The sequence below is a fragment of the Panthera pardus genome, unplaced genomic scaffold (assembly GCF_024362965.1).
Source record: "Panthera pardus isolate Hobbes unplaced genomic scaffold, ASM2436296v1 HiC_scaffold_27, whole genome shotgun sequence".
Taxonomy (NCBI): domain Eukaryota; kingdom Metazoa; phylum Chordata; class Mammalia; order Carnivora; family Felidae; genus Panthera; species Panthera pardus.
In genome coordinates this window covers 5,711,711-5,724,088 of record NW_026526843.1, presented here as the reverse complement: position 1 = coordinate 5,724,088, position 12,378 = coordinate 5,711,711, and the positions used below count along the sequence as shown (strand labels likewise).

Sequence of the window (12,378 nt, the reverse complement as noted above, 5' to 3'; positions counted from 1 at the left end):
TCAGGAAAGATATTGTCCTGTAGCGTTCCTTTCTTGAAATATCTTTATCTGGTTTTGGTATTAGGGTAAGGATGGCCTCATGGAATGAGTTAGGAAACATTCTCTGTGCTTCTGTTTTCTGGAAGGCACTGTAGAGAATTGGTATCCTTTCTTCCTTAAATGTTTTGTAGAATTCACCTGTGAAACCATCTAGACCCGGTGCTTTCTTTTTGGAAGGTTGTTACTTATTCACTCAATTTATTTAATAAATACAGGCCAATTTAGATTATCGATTTCTCTTTGTGTAAATTTTGGTGGTTTTGTCTTTCAAGGGGTTGGCACATTTCATCGATTTTTTTTTTTTTATCAAGGTTGTCGCCATAGAGTTGTTCATAAATATCATGTTTTTATTCTTTTAATATCTATGGAACAGTAACAATGACTCCTCTTCTGTTTCTCATGTTACTAAATTATGGGGTTTTTTTCCTCTCTCTCTCTTTTTGGATTAGTCTGACTAGATATTTTTAAATTTCATTGATCTTTTCAAAGAACTAGCTTTTGGTTTCATTGGATTTCTCTATTGATTTTCTGTTTTCCATTTCATTGATTGCTGCTCTAATTTTTATTATTCTGCTTGCTTTAGATTGATATTGCTCTTCTTTCTCTAGATTCCTTTGGTGAAATCTTACTGATTTGAGATCTTTTTTTCCTTTCTAATATATGCATTCAATGCTATAAATTTCCCTCTAAGCACTGCTTTTGCTGCATCCCACCAATTTCTTTTTTTCGTTTTTATTATGCTTTTAATTTTACTTCCAGTATGGTTAACATACAGTGTTATATTAGTTTCAGGTGTAATATATAGTGACTCACATTTCTGTATACTACTCTGTTCATCATGACAAGTGTCCTCTTGATCTTCTCCGCCTATTTCACCCATTCCCCCACCCACCTCCTCTGGTAACCATCAGTTCTTTATAGTTAAGTGTCTGTTTCTTGGTTTCTCTCTCTCTCTCTCTCTCCCTTTCTTTGTCCATTTGCTTTGTTTCTTAAATTCCACATATGAGTGAAATCATACGGTGTTTGTTTTTCTGACTGATTTTGCTTAGCGTTATACTCTCTAGCTCCATCCATGTTGTTGCAGATGGCCAGATTTCATTCTTTTTTATTGCATCCCACCAATTTCAGTGAGTTGTATTTAGTTTCATTTTCATTTAGTTGAAAATATTTAAAAATTTCTCTTAAGACTTCTTTGTTCCATGTGGTATGTAGAAGTGTGTTGTTTAATTTGCAAATGATTGGATACTATCCTGTTCTCTTTCTGTTATTGATTTGTAATTTAAAGCCATGTGGTCTAAGAATGTTCTTTGTATGATTTCTATGCTTTTAAATGCGTAAGATGCATTTTATGGCCCAGAACGTGGTCTGTCTTGGGGAATGTTTTATGTGAGCTTGAGAAGAATGTATATCTTGCTGTAGATGGATGAAGTGCCCTAAATGTCGATGAGATCTATTTGATTGATAGTGCTGTTCAGTTCATCTGTATCCTTACTAATTATCTGCCTGATAGATTTGTTACTGATAGAGGGATGTTGATGTCTCCAACTATAATTGTAGATTTGTATATTCCTCTTACAATTCTATCGGTTTTGCTTCACATATTTTGATGTTCTGTTGGTAGATGCATACATGTTAAGGATTATGTCTTCTTGTAGAATTGACTCCTTTATCCCTAATAGTTTTCCTTCTTCCAAAGTGCTTAGTCTGAAATTAATTTAGCTATTCCAGTTTTTTCTTAGTGTTACCATGGTATATCTTTCTCTGTCCCTTTTTATCTTTATATTTAAGATGTGTTTTCTGTAGACAATCTAGAGTTGGGTTTTGTTCTTATATTTACTCTAATAGTCATCTTTACTTTGTGTGTGTATGTATGTATGTATGTATGTATGTATGTATTTTTGAGAGAGAGAGAGCACAAGCAGGAGAGGGGAAGGGGTAGGGGAGGACAGAGGATCCAAAGAAGGCTCTGTGCTGACAGCAGCGAGCCTGATGCGGGGCTCAGATTCAGGAACCGTGAGATCATGACCTGAGACAAAGTCAGAGTTGGATGCTCAACTGACCGAGTCACCCAGGCGCCTCTATTTGTGAATTTAAAGATGTTATTTTTAAGTAATCTCTATACCTCACGTGGGACTTGAACTTAAAACCCTGAGATCAATAGTTGTGTGCTCCACTGACTGAGCCAGCCAGGTGCCCCTAATTGTGCATGTAAACCATTCGCATTTCAAGTGATTAGTGGGGCACCTGGGTGGCTCAGTTGGTTTACGCCTCCGACTTCGGCTCAGGTCATAATCTCACGGTCTGTGGGTTCGAGCCCCGTGTCCGGCTCTGTGCTGACAGCTCAGAGCCTGGAGCCTGCTTTGGATTCTGTGTCTCTCTCTCTCTCTCTCTGATGCTCCTCCACTCGCTCTGTCTCTTTCTCTCTCTCTCTTAAAAATAAACATTAAAAAACTGTAAAAAATAGTGATTAGTGATGTAATTGTATTAGTATCCACTGTGTTTCTAACTGCTTTCTACTCATTGTGCTTATTCTTTGTTTTGGCTGTTTTTAACCTTCTTTTGTTTCTGCCTTCTATGTTGCCTCACTGGTAGTGACTTTACCTTGTAACAGGGTATTCCTTATTCCTCCGTCCCGTTCCGTCTACATCCTACATCCAAATATACTGCTGCTATTATTGCTTTGAAGTTACCTATTACATCAATTTTTACAAATTCTTTTTTAAAATTTCTGTTTATTTATTTTTTTGGGGAGATAGAGAATGAGCAAGCCAGGAAGGGTCAGAGAGAGAAGGAGAGGGAAATCCCAAGCAGGCTCCGCGCTGTCAGCGCTGAGCCTGATGCGGAGCTCGATCTCACGAACTGTGAGATCATGACCTGAGCCGAAACCAAGCGTTAGACACTTAACCAATCGAGCCATCCGGGTGCCCCAGATCATTTTTTCAAAAAAGAAAAGTAAAATATTTCATTTTACCTTTATTTATTCCTTCTCTCATGCTCTTCCTTTCTTTACCTAGACCTAATTTTCTGACCTAATTAATTTACTGAAAATTTGCTTCTAACATCTTATGAAAGGCGAGTCTACTGTGTCAAATTTTTTCTATTTTTGTTGGTCCGAGATGGTCTTTATTTTCCCTCCCTTTTTCAGTCATAATTTTTCTGGAAACAATCCCACATTGATGAGGTTTTTTTTCTTTCAACACTAAATCTTTCACTTCCCTCTTTGCTTGCATGGTTTCTGACAAGATGTTCGATAGAATTCTTTTTTATTAATGTTTATTTCTTTTTGAGAGAGAAACAAAGCAGGAGTGGGGGAGGGGCAGAGAGAGAGTGGGGACAGAGGATCTGGAGCAGGCTCTGTGCCAACAGCAGCAAGCCCAACACGGGGCTTGAACTCACAAACTGTGAGATCATGACCTGAGCTGAAGTCGGACACATAACCAGCTGAGCCACCCAGGCGCCCCTGTCTTATACAATTCTTATGCATTTTCCACTGTAAGTGAGATGATTTTTCTTCCTCTGGCATCTTGGAAGACTTTCTCTTTCTCTTGGGTCTTCTGCAGGTTGAGTATGATACACCTAGAAGTAGGCATTTTGATACTCAACTTGCTTGTTCTCTGAGCTTCTTGGACCTGGGCATGGTGTCTGTCATGAATTTTGTGAAATTTTTGGCCATTATTACCTCGAATACTTCTCCTGTTCTGTTCTCTCTTCTCTTCCTGGAATTGCAGTGACACAGATTTTACACCTTTTGAATTTGTCTCACAGTTCTTAGGTATGCTTTTCTATTTATTTTTTCTCTCTCCATTTTGGTTTGGGAACTTTCTGTTGACATTTCTTTAAGCTCACTGATTCACTTCTGTTTGCGTTTTTGATTTCTAACATTTTATTTTGATATTTCTTACAGTTTCCATCTTTGTATTTACATTACTGAATCTGTTCTTGTACGTTGTTTACTTATTTCATTATAGCCCTTAACATACTGATATTAGTCATTTTAAATTCCCTGTCTGATATTTCTAGAATCTGTGCCATATGTGATTATGGTTCTGATGTTTGCTTTGTCTCTTCAGACTGTTTTTCTTACCTTTGAGCATGGCTGTGATCGTTGAAACTAAGACATGATATGGGGTAATAGGAACTAAGATAATTGCGATTTTAGTGTGAATTTTTATGTTAATTTGACTAGGAGCTGGGCTATTTAATGTCTGTTGTAGCCATCGGTGCCAGAGGCTTTAGTTTTCTCTAGTTTCCTTGTTCTATTTTTTTTTCTCACCAGTTGTTTTTGGGTTTCCCTAATAGCTCCTTCTTAAATAGGGTCTTTGTCTTTCTCATGGTAAATTATGGGGGGAATAGAAGTGGTCTATAATCTTATGATTAATCTTAGGCTTTCAGTGAGCCTAAATTCTTGGGCTGTGACCTTCATAAGTTTATCTCAGCTTTTGTTTTCTCCCTTTCAATAGAACAAGAGAGCTAGAGGGGGCTAGAGTTGTCTGGTTGCCCTTTTACCAGGTATATTAGGCTTTGGTAACGTGTCCTTTGGAAAGCAGTGGACGTCTAAATTATTACTTTTTCCTCCCCCTGCCTGAAAAACAAAGAGACTTGTCTTAGATCTTCACCGTGAGAACGCTGTATGTTTTCTGGAGGTAAATCCCATGGAAGTGGGGGGGGGGGCCTCATAATACTGGGGGCCCAGGAGTTTTTAGGTGTCAAGCAAGTCCACGTTCAGCCTGCGTTTGTCAAAATTACCCTGAAAATGTTCCTAGTAGTTTATGGCTCCAGTGGCTTCTGCTCCAGGTAAGCTGATCTCAGCTGTGAGTTTCTATGTTTGCCTCTCTTCCCATATTTCAGGGTGGCCGTTTGCTCTGTGACCTCAGTTCCCTTCATGGGTCAAAGAAGAATTGGTGATTTTCAGTTTGTTGAGCTTCTATCTTTTGTGGAGGATGGGAGTGATGAATTCTAAGCTCTTTACATGTTCAAGCCAAGACCACAAGTCTCCCAATATCCAGTTTTCTTTTTTTTTTTTTGTAATTTTTAATGTTTATTTGTTTTTGAGAGAGAGAGAGACAGACAGACAGACAGACAGAGCACCAGTGGGGGAGGGACAGAGAGAGAAGAAGACACAGAATCCAAAGCAGGCTCCAGGCTCAGAGCTGTCAGCACAGAGCCTGACACGGGGCTTGAACTCATAGACCACAAGATCATGACGTGAGCCGAAGTCAGATGCTTAACCAACTGGGCCACCCGGGAGCCCCCCCAGTGTCCAGTTTTCAAGGGCGATGCACATAGTAAAATTAATAAGGGGCGTGGTGTTAAACTGACCTGCATTCAGATTCAGGCCCTGACATTTAATTAGAGGCATTACCTTGTACAAGTCATTTCACCTGTCTGAGCCTCAGTTTCCTCACCAGTCAAATGAAAATAATTCCAAATACATATGGCTGTGTCAGAGTTCAATGAGAGGACATATGTAAGCAAGTTTATCACAGATCCTTCCATGTACATTGCAGGTACCTCATTAATGTCAGTTTCCTTTTCCTATTAAAGTACCTCTGCTTGAAACTGGTGCAGCCACTCCGGAAAACAGTATGCAAGGTCCTCAAAAAGTTAAAAATTGAACTACCCTACGACCCAGCAACAGCACTACTAGGAATTTACCCAAAGGATCCAGGAGTGCTGATGCGTAAGGGTACGTGCGCCCCAATACTTATAGCAACACTTTCAACAATAGTCAAATTATGGAAAGAGCCTAAATGTCCATCAGCTGATGAATGGATAAAGAAGATGTGGTTTATGTACACAACGGAATACTACTTGGCAATGAGAAAGAATGAAATCTTGCCATTTGTAGCAACGTGGATGGAACTGGAGGGTTTTATGCTAAGTGAAATAAGCCAGTCAGAGAAGGACAGATATCACATGTTTCACTCATATGTGGAACTTCAGAAACTTAACAGAAGATCATGGGGGAAGGGAAGGGGAAAAAATAGTTACAGAGAGAGAGGGAGGCAAACCATAAGAGATCTTAAATACAGAGAGCAAACTGAGGGTTGATAGCGGGTGGGGGAGAGGAGAAAGTGGGTGATGGGCATTGAGGAGGGCACCTGTTAGGATGAGCACTGGGCGTCGTATGTAAGCCAATGTGACAATAAATTATATTTAAAAATAAAAAATAATAAAGTACCTATGCCTAAAAACAAGGACAGTTTTGAATCCAACTTGTTATGGCATTTATGCTATGAATTTAAAGAGTTTTTATAAAGTAGTTGCCATTCTTACAATGTGGGAAAAGCTGCCTTGAAAAATGTAACCTGCTTCTGTAAGGGCTGCCATGTTCTCTCTCTCTTTCTTTTAAGTTTATTTATTTATTTCGAGACAGGAAGAGCGTGAGTACAGGGGAGGGTCAGAGAGGGAGGGGGAAGAGAGAGAATCACAAGCAGGAATTCTTGACTCACAAACGGAGAGATCATAACTGACCGAGCCACCCAGGCGCCCTGGGGCTGCCCTATTCTTAAGGGCTTGAAGGGACTTCAGAAGTTCACTTGTTCCTCTTTTCCAACCACAGTTATAATCTCCTTTCTAAACATATGCAGCCTTCTACTGAAAAGGCCCGTGAAAACACATTTCTTTCTGTGTGGGTCTGAATGCAGAAACATCATTACCGAAAGTAAAGATGGTCCTTTTGCTACAGTGATAGACTGTATGTCCAGAGGTTGCAGGGGGGAACCTCCTGTTGAAGGTTGAAGTTGAAGAAGTTATTGAACCATTTAAAGAGAGATCATAGCCTGATTGCAAACTTCAGTATCAAACCACATCTGGAGAATTGTGTCCCGTTTTGAGCACCATAATTTCAGGAGGAGGTTGACAACACTGGAGTGTGTCCAAACAGTGGTGGCCAGGATAATGATGGGCACATTTACAAATCTTGCAATATTGGGATGTGTATTAACTCAGCGTATCTTTTTATATATGGTAAAAAAAATAATTTTGTTCAGTGCCAAATTTTTCTTTATGCCTCTCATTTTTACATTGTTCCAGTTTTTCCTGGACATGACTCCTGGCTTCTTTCCAGGAAGGAGACAGAGGAAATTCCCCCTAGCTTAAGTGTGGATTATTATCTGACCCCCCCTCTATCCCCCCCCCCCAAAAAAAAATCAATGGGCTGAACTTCCTTGCAGTAATTCTAGCCCTTGGCTTCATTTCATGAAACCTCCAGTTGCCAGCCTCAAGCTGAGCGTCACTTTTCACCTCGTGGTGGTTTCTATAAGTCCCCAAGGAGCCTTCCTTGAGCAGTTATGGTTTGGTCTGTTGTCCTGTGATATAGAAGGAAGGGGGTTGGGCACAACCCAGAGACGTGCTAAGTGGATTCTGAGCTGTGAAAGTTAGAGCAGGGAGCACATGTGAGCTGGAGGTTAGATGTGAACCCTGAGCCCTTTCTCCCTGCAATATGCATTGTTGTTATTCTTTCTGCAGAAGAGTTCGTGATCTTTTGTAATTTTCTTTTTCTATTGATCCAGCAGTGCTAGTAACAGAAAAAAAAAAAAAACACCAAGGTTCTGGCAGTACAGTCTATGGAACAGACTGCCCTATATCTCACACATTAGAGAACGCGTGCACTGTGCTAGAGACGAGATTTGCCTTGTAGAGAGTTCATTTTAGAGTGGCAGTCCTCCCCCCCTTACCTCGTGCTGCCCCAAGGCAAAGGTGAAAGTATGGCTCTGCTTTGTGGGTCTTTGGGCTGCAATTCCTTCAAATACATTTCCATCTGGAGAGGAGAAGCCAATGGGAAAATAATGAGCTTAAAAAGAAGTTAACTTTCTACAAAGAATTTTGAGGATACGTGTGTTGGCCGTCGGGCTGAGGGCAGCTAGAGTGTAACCAGTGCTGGGAGGCCCTAGTCTGAGCTGACTACTACTTTGCAGCTATGGGACCTGAGGGAAGTGCTTAAACTCTGCTGAGCATCAGTTCCATCATCTATAAAATGGGGACCACAGTATCAGATTCGGAAGATTTTTGTAGAATGTAGACATTATCATATTCTCGGAAATGCTTTGTATGCACCATACAGCTTGTGAGCACTTATAAGACTAAGACAAGGATGGGATATCATTTATCTCCAACTACCCAGCACTTACATGTTCCCGACACCTCACACAGAGCCTAGGATACATTAAATGGTAGGTAGCCGAAATTAACATGAATGGAGAGTTTTAAATCTCCGAATTTCTGATGATTTCAAAGAATTCATTCACTGGTCCTTTGTATTGCGCCGGGTGATCTCTCGGCCTCACGGCCTCGTTCAACCTTTAGACTCAAGGACTGAGAATAAAGTAGCTTGTGGGGTTGGGAAGAAATTGCTGTAAAGTGGATCACCTTTCCAGGCTTCGCTTAACGTTCTAAATGAAACAAACCAAGACGAACAAACGAGCAGTTGATGGAAATGACGATTAGCTTTCGCAAGTGGGCTTGGAAGCCCAGTGGAATTACACTGGCGTCTGCTCACCGTGGCTGGGCGTGTCATGAGCCCGAGGGAAGAATCTAGCAAGCATGTTCTACCCTGTGAGGGATCTGGGGCGGATGGCGGTGGCACAACCTGGAGCCCACTTCCGCCGCAGGTGACTGAGATGTCGGACTAAGTCATCCCGAGGAGCTGGCGGATTACCGTCTCTCTAGTAGTGTGAAAGCAGTAATAATGTGCTTTTTCAAGGCTCGTGAATTGGCATCATTTAGACTACATCTGTCATGGACCTTTGCGCTTTGGAAGGGAGTGAAAGAAAGTAGTAGGTTAATTGTAAATGTCTCCGGAAACTTGGTTATTTTTGTTTGTTTTTAAACTCGGTCTTATTTTGTGAAAGGCCCATCATTACGGCTGTTATCCCTTCCCTCCTATAAATGTGGAACTCTGATTATTTGAGATCATCTGTGTCTGGCGTGTTTCAGTTTGGAGAAGGCGAGATAGTGACCCTACCACGCTCTTTCTCAAACCAGTGACACTAATTGGGCCTTATGCCAAGGGGGAGGGGCAGCAGATGTAATCCCGAATTCATGGTCTGTGTAGAGTACGTAAGGCTTCCAAGCCACGTGGAAGGCAAACTTTACCAAGGAAGCTCAGTACTTATCCTTCCAAACGTTCAGCTTGCAAATACCAGAGGTGTTATTTGTAATATCAAATGTATAGATAAGGGCATGGATTGTTTTTTCCCATGCAGATACCCATTTTGGGGATAAATTCCATTTTCTAGGTCTGACAGCACATCAGATACTCCCTTAAAGTTACCTGGAGAAAACCTACCCAAAATGATTAAATTCGTGATAGCTTTTATTCTTGGCTAAGAACTTGCCTCTCTCCTCCAGGGCTGAACAGGCTGAAATTGTTATGGGAGTTTATAAAGTATATGGTTTGTTGTCAAATATTTGTCTCTGTCTAAAAATGAAATGTCTTGAAGTACATTTTCTTTGTAACTGAATAAATCAGTGAGAGAAAGAGAAATAACTTCTCATTTAGCCAATTTTTAATCAATATTTTCATGAGAAGCCGAAACGTTAACCGAATCCTGGCTTTTGTCATTTGAAATACAATTTGTGTGTTTAAGAATTTATGTGCACATCAGAGTTTGGACTTCATGTTCAGAAAGGAAAATTGATTTATAGGAGCAGACAACCGCAGGAGTAGAGGCAATGCCAGAAATGAATATGAGTCAATTATTTAAGGCAAGCGGGACTTTAATCACCGCAGCGATAGAGAAATCTCAAATTCAATTACGCCCCGGGTTTTCATGCTTTAATTTGTGGGCATTTCTATATCTCTTATTTTACAGAGGCCTTTGAAATTGTTGTTCGCCACGCCAAGAATTACACCAACGCCATGTTTAAGAACAACTATCCGAGCCTGACCCCGCAAGCTTTTGAGTTTGTGGGTGAATTTTTCACCGACGTGTCTCTCTATATCCTGGGTTCTGACATCAATGTGGACGACATGGTCAATGATTTGTTTGACAGCCTGTTTCCGGTCATCTATACCCAGCTCATGAGCCCCGGCCTGCCTGAGTCGACCTCGGACATCAACGAGTGCCTCCGGGGGGCAAGGCGTGACCTGAAAGTCTTTGGGAATTTCCCCAAGCTTATTATGACCCAGGTTTCCAAGTCGCTGCAGGTCACCCGGATCTTCCTCCAGGCCCTGAATCTCGGAATTGAGGTGATCAACACAACTGATCATCTGAAGTTCAGTAAAGACTGTGGCCGGATGCTCACCAGGATGTGGTACTGCTCTTACTGCCAGGGACTGATGATGGTTAAGCCTTGCGGTGGCTACTGCAATGTGGTCATGCAAGGCTGTATGGCAGGCGTGGTGGAGATTGACAAGTACTGGAGAGAATACATTCTGTCTCTGGAAGAACTGGTGAATGGCGTGTACAGAATCTACGACATGGAGAATGTGCTGCTTGGGCTCTTTTCAACGATCCACGATTCCATCCAATATGTCCAGAAGAATGGAGGAAAGCTGACCACCACCGTGAGTACCAGTCTACAGTTTTCTGAGGAATTGGGTCCGATGAGGGTGTGGCAGCCTGGCCAGCAGCAGGTGGCGATGGAGAGAAATGCGGGGAGGATCAGGGGGGTGGGCGGAGATGATAGAGGGCTGCACGGTCTCACAGGCTACGGAGTCCTAGTGCCTGGCTTTGCATTTCGGCTGCATCTCCTTGGTTGCCGTGGGAACTCGGGTGGATCTTCTTATCTTTGTGGGCCTCGGACTGCTGACTCGTAAAATGAGGTTAAAAAGGAGATCTTCTTCATAGGGAATAACACATGAACGCATTTAGCGTGTGCGTGGTACACGCACGTGGGAAGTCTTCAGTAAATATAAGCTCTTATTCCCACCGTTGTCAGTCATTGCAATCCTCGTGACAACCCTGGGAGGCAGGCACATTACCTCCATTTCACAAGTGGGGAGACTGAAGCTCAGTGAAACTATAACTTACCCAAGGGCACCCAGCTCTAGTTAGTGGAAGAGCTGTGATTCAGCAGTTGATCGGGTTTGCCTTCGATGAGGTTATCACCAATCTTTCGGATTCTTACTTCACTCTCGGGCTCTTAATTGTGTCTATCACTCAAAAGGGTCGTGATTTTAAACACAAGAGGCCCAGCCAGAACCCGCTAACTGACCCTACATGAGAACGTAAGCGAGGCAAAACGTCCATGTTTTCCAGCAGTTGTTTCCATGACCTCGGTTACACCAGTCTAACCCTGTTCGGATGGGCTTTGTGATGGGGGTGGGACGGTTCTGACAGCGGGGCCAGAGTGCACATGTTCAGAACCATGGGACACACCCACTTTTCAAGGTGGAGCAGAACATACAGCCAAGAGCTCCCAGCACATCCCACTGAGGTGGTCGTGACCGATTCCTGAATGCTGCCAGCTTCGTAGAAGGAGGTGGCAAAATCCGGTCATCTGCTGCCACTGTCGAAGTCCAACTACATCCCAGGTGCTCTGCTGGCCAGTTCACCTGACAGTATTTCACGGTAATCCACAAAACGGGTTCTAGTGTTAGAACCTCTCAAAGTAAATACATAAACTTAAAACAGAAGTTAAATACCTTGTCCGGGATCTCAAAGCTGTTAAATTGAGGTGGGGGAAGTGGGACTCAAACCCAGGTTTGGCTGGCTTGGTTGACGCGTGCTCTTAGCTTCTAGACGGTGAGACTGCCGCGGACTCTCGGCCATTGGTTACCCAGAATGCGGAGGGCAGACCCGGCCGTTCGGTCCATCTTTGAACTCGGGAAATGCAAAGCGATAGGCATAATTGGTTTCTTGGGTGAATTAAACTGGGAAGGAGGACGGAAATGATGCACGCCACAGCATGGCTACTCACGCAGCCGCTCTAATTGCCCCATTCACAACGTTAGCCATTTAAAACACGTTTACTGAGAAAATATTTTATAGTAAAACGAACAGAAATGTGCTATCTAACGGTCGTGTTCTTCAGTGGCTAATTATTTCCTTGACTGCTTTATAATTCGAGGCCAGATTCTGGGGCCTTATGCAACAGTAAATCTTACAGAAATGGAAAAATGACAAGTGGATGTGTCCACAGACTCACCCGCCTGCTAGTGCTTGAGGGCCCCCTGCGTGTCAGACACAAAGCAAAGGGGCCAGGGTGTGGAAATGTCTTTAGTAAGAGGAAAAATGAGACAACGTTAAAGACAGGGTTTGGGGATGTGTAAAAGTTGACTCTGATATTGGTCGCCTCACAGCGACATAATTAATCTTAAAAACATATGTTCTCGTCAAGTGCTTTTAGACACAAAAGTAGGGTGGGGAACTGCTAAGGGGTTAAGTGCATTGT

At 42.3% G+C, this 12,378-nt stretch overlaps 1 protein-coding gene across 1 annotated transcript in view; it reads left to right on the top strand.

The window, feature by feature from the left end:
- GPC3 (glypican 3) overlaps positions 1–12,378 on the top strand; it is a 420,774-nt gene that overhangs the window by 212,422 nt on the left and 195,974 nt on the right. Inside the window, exon 3 of the mRNA XM_019426957.2 lies at positions 9,855–10,549. Coding sequence (XP_019282502.2) covers positions 9,855–10,549 — 695 coding nt within the window. The remainder of the gene's footprint in view (positions 1–9,854; positions 10,550–12,378) is intronic.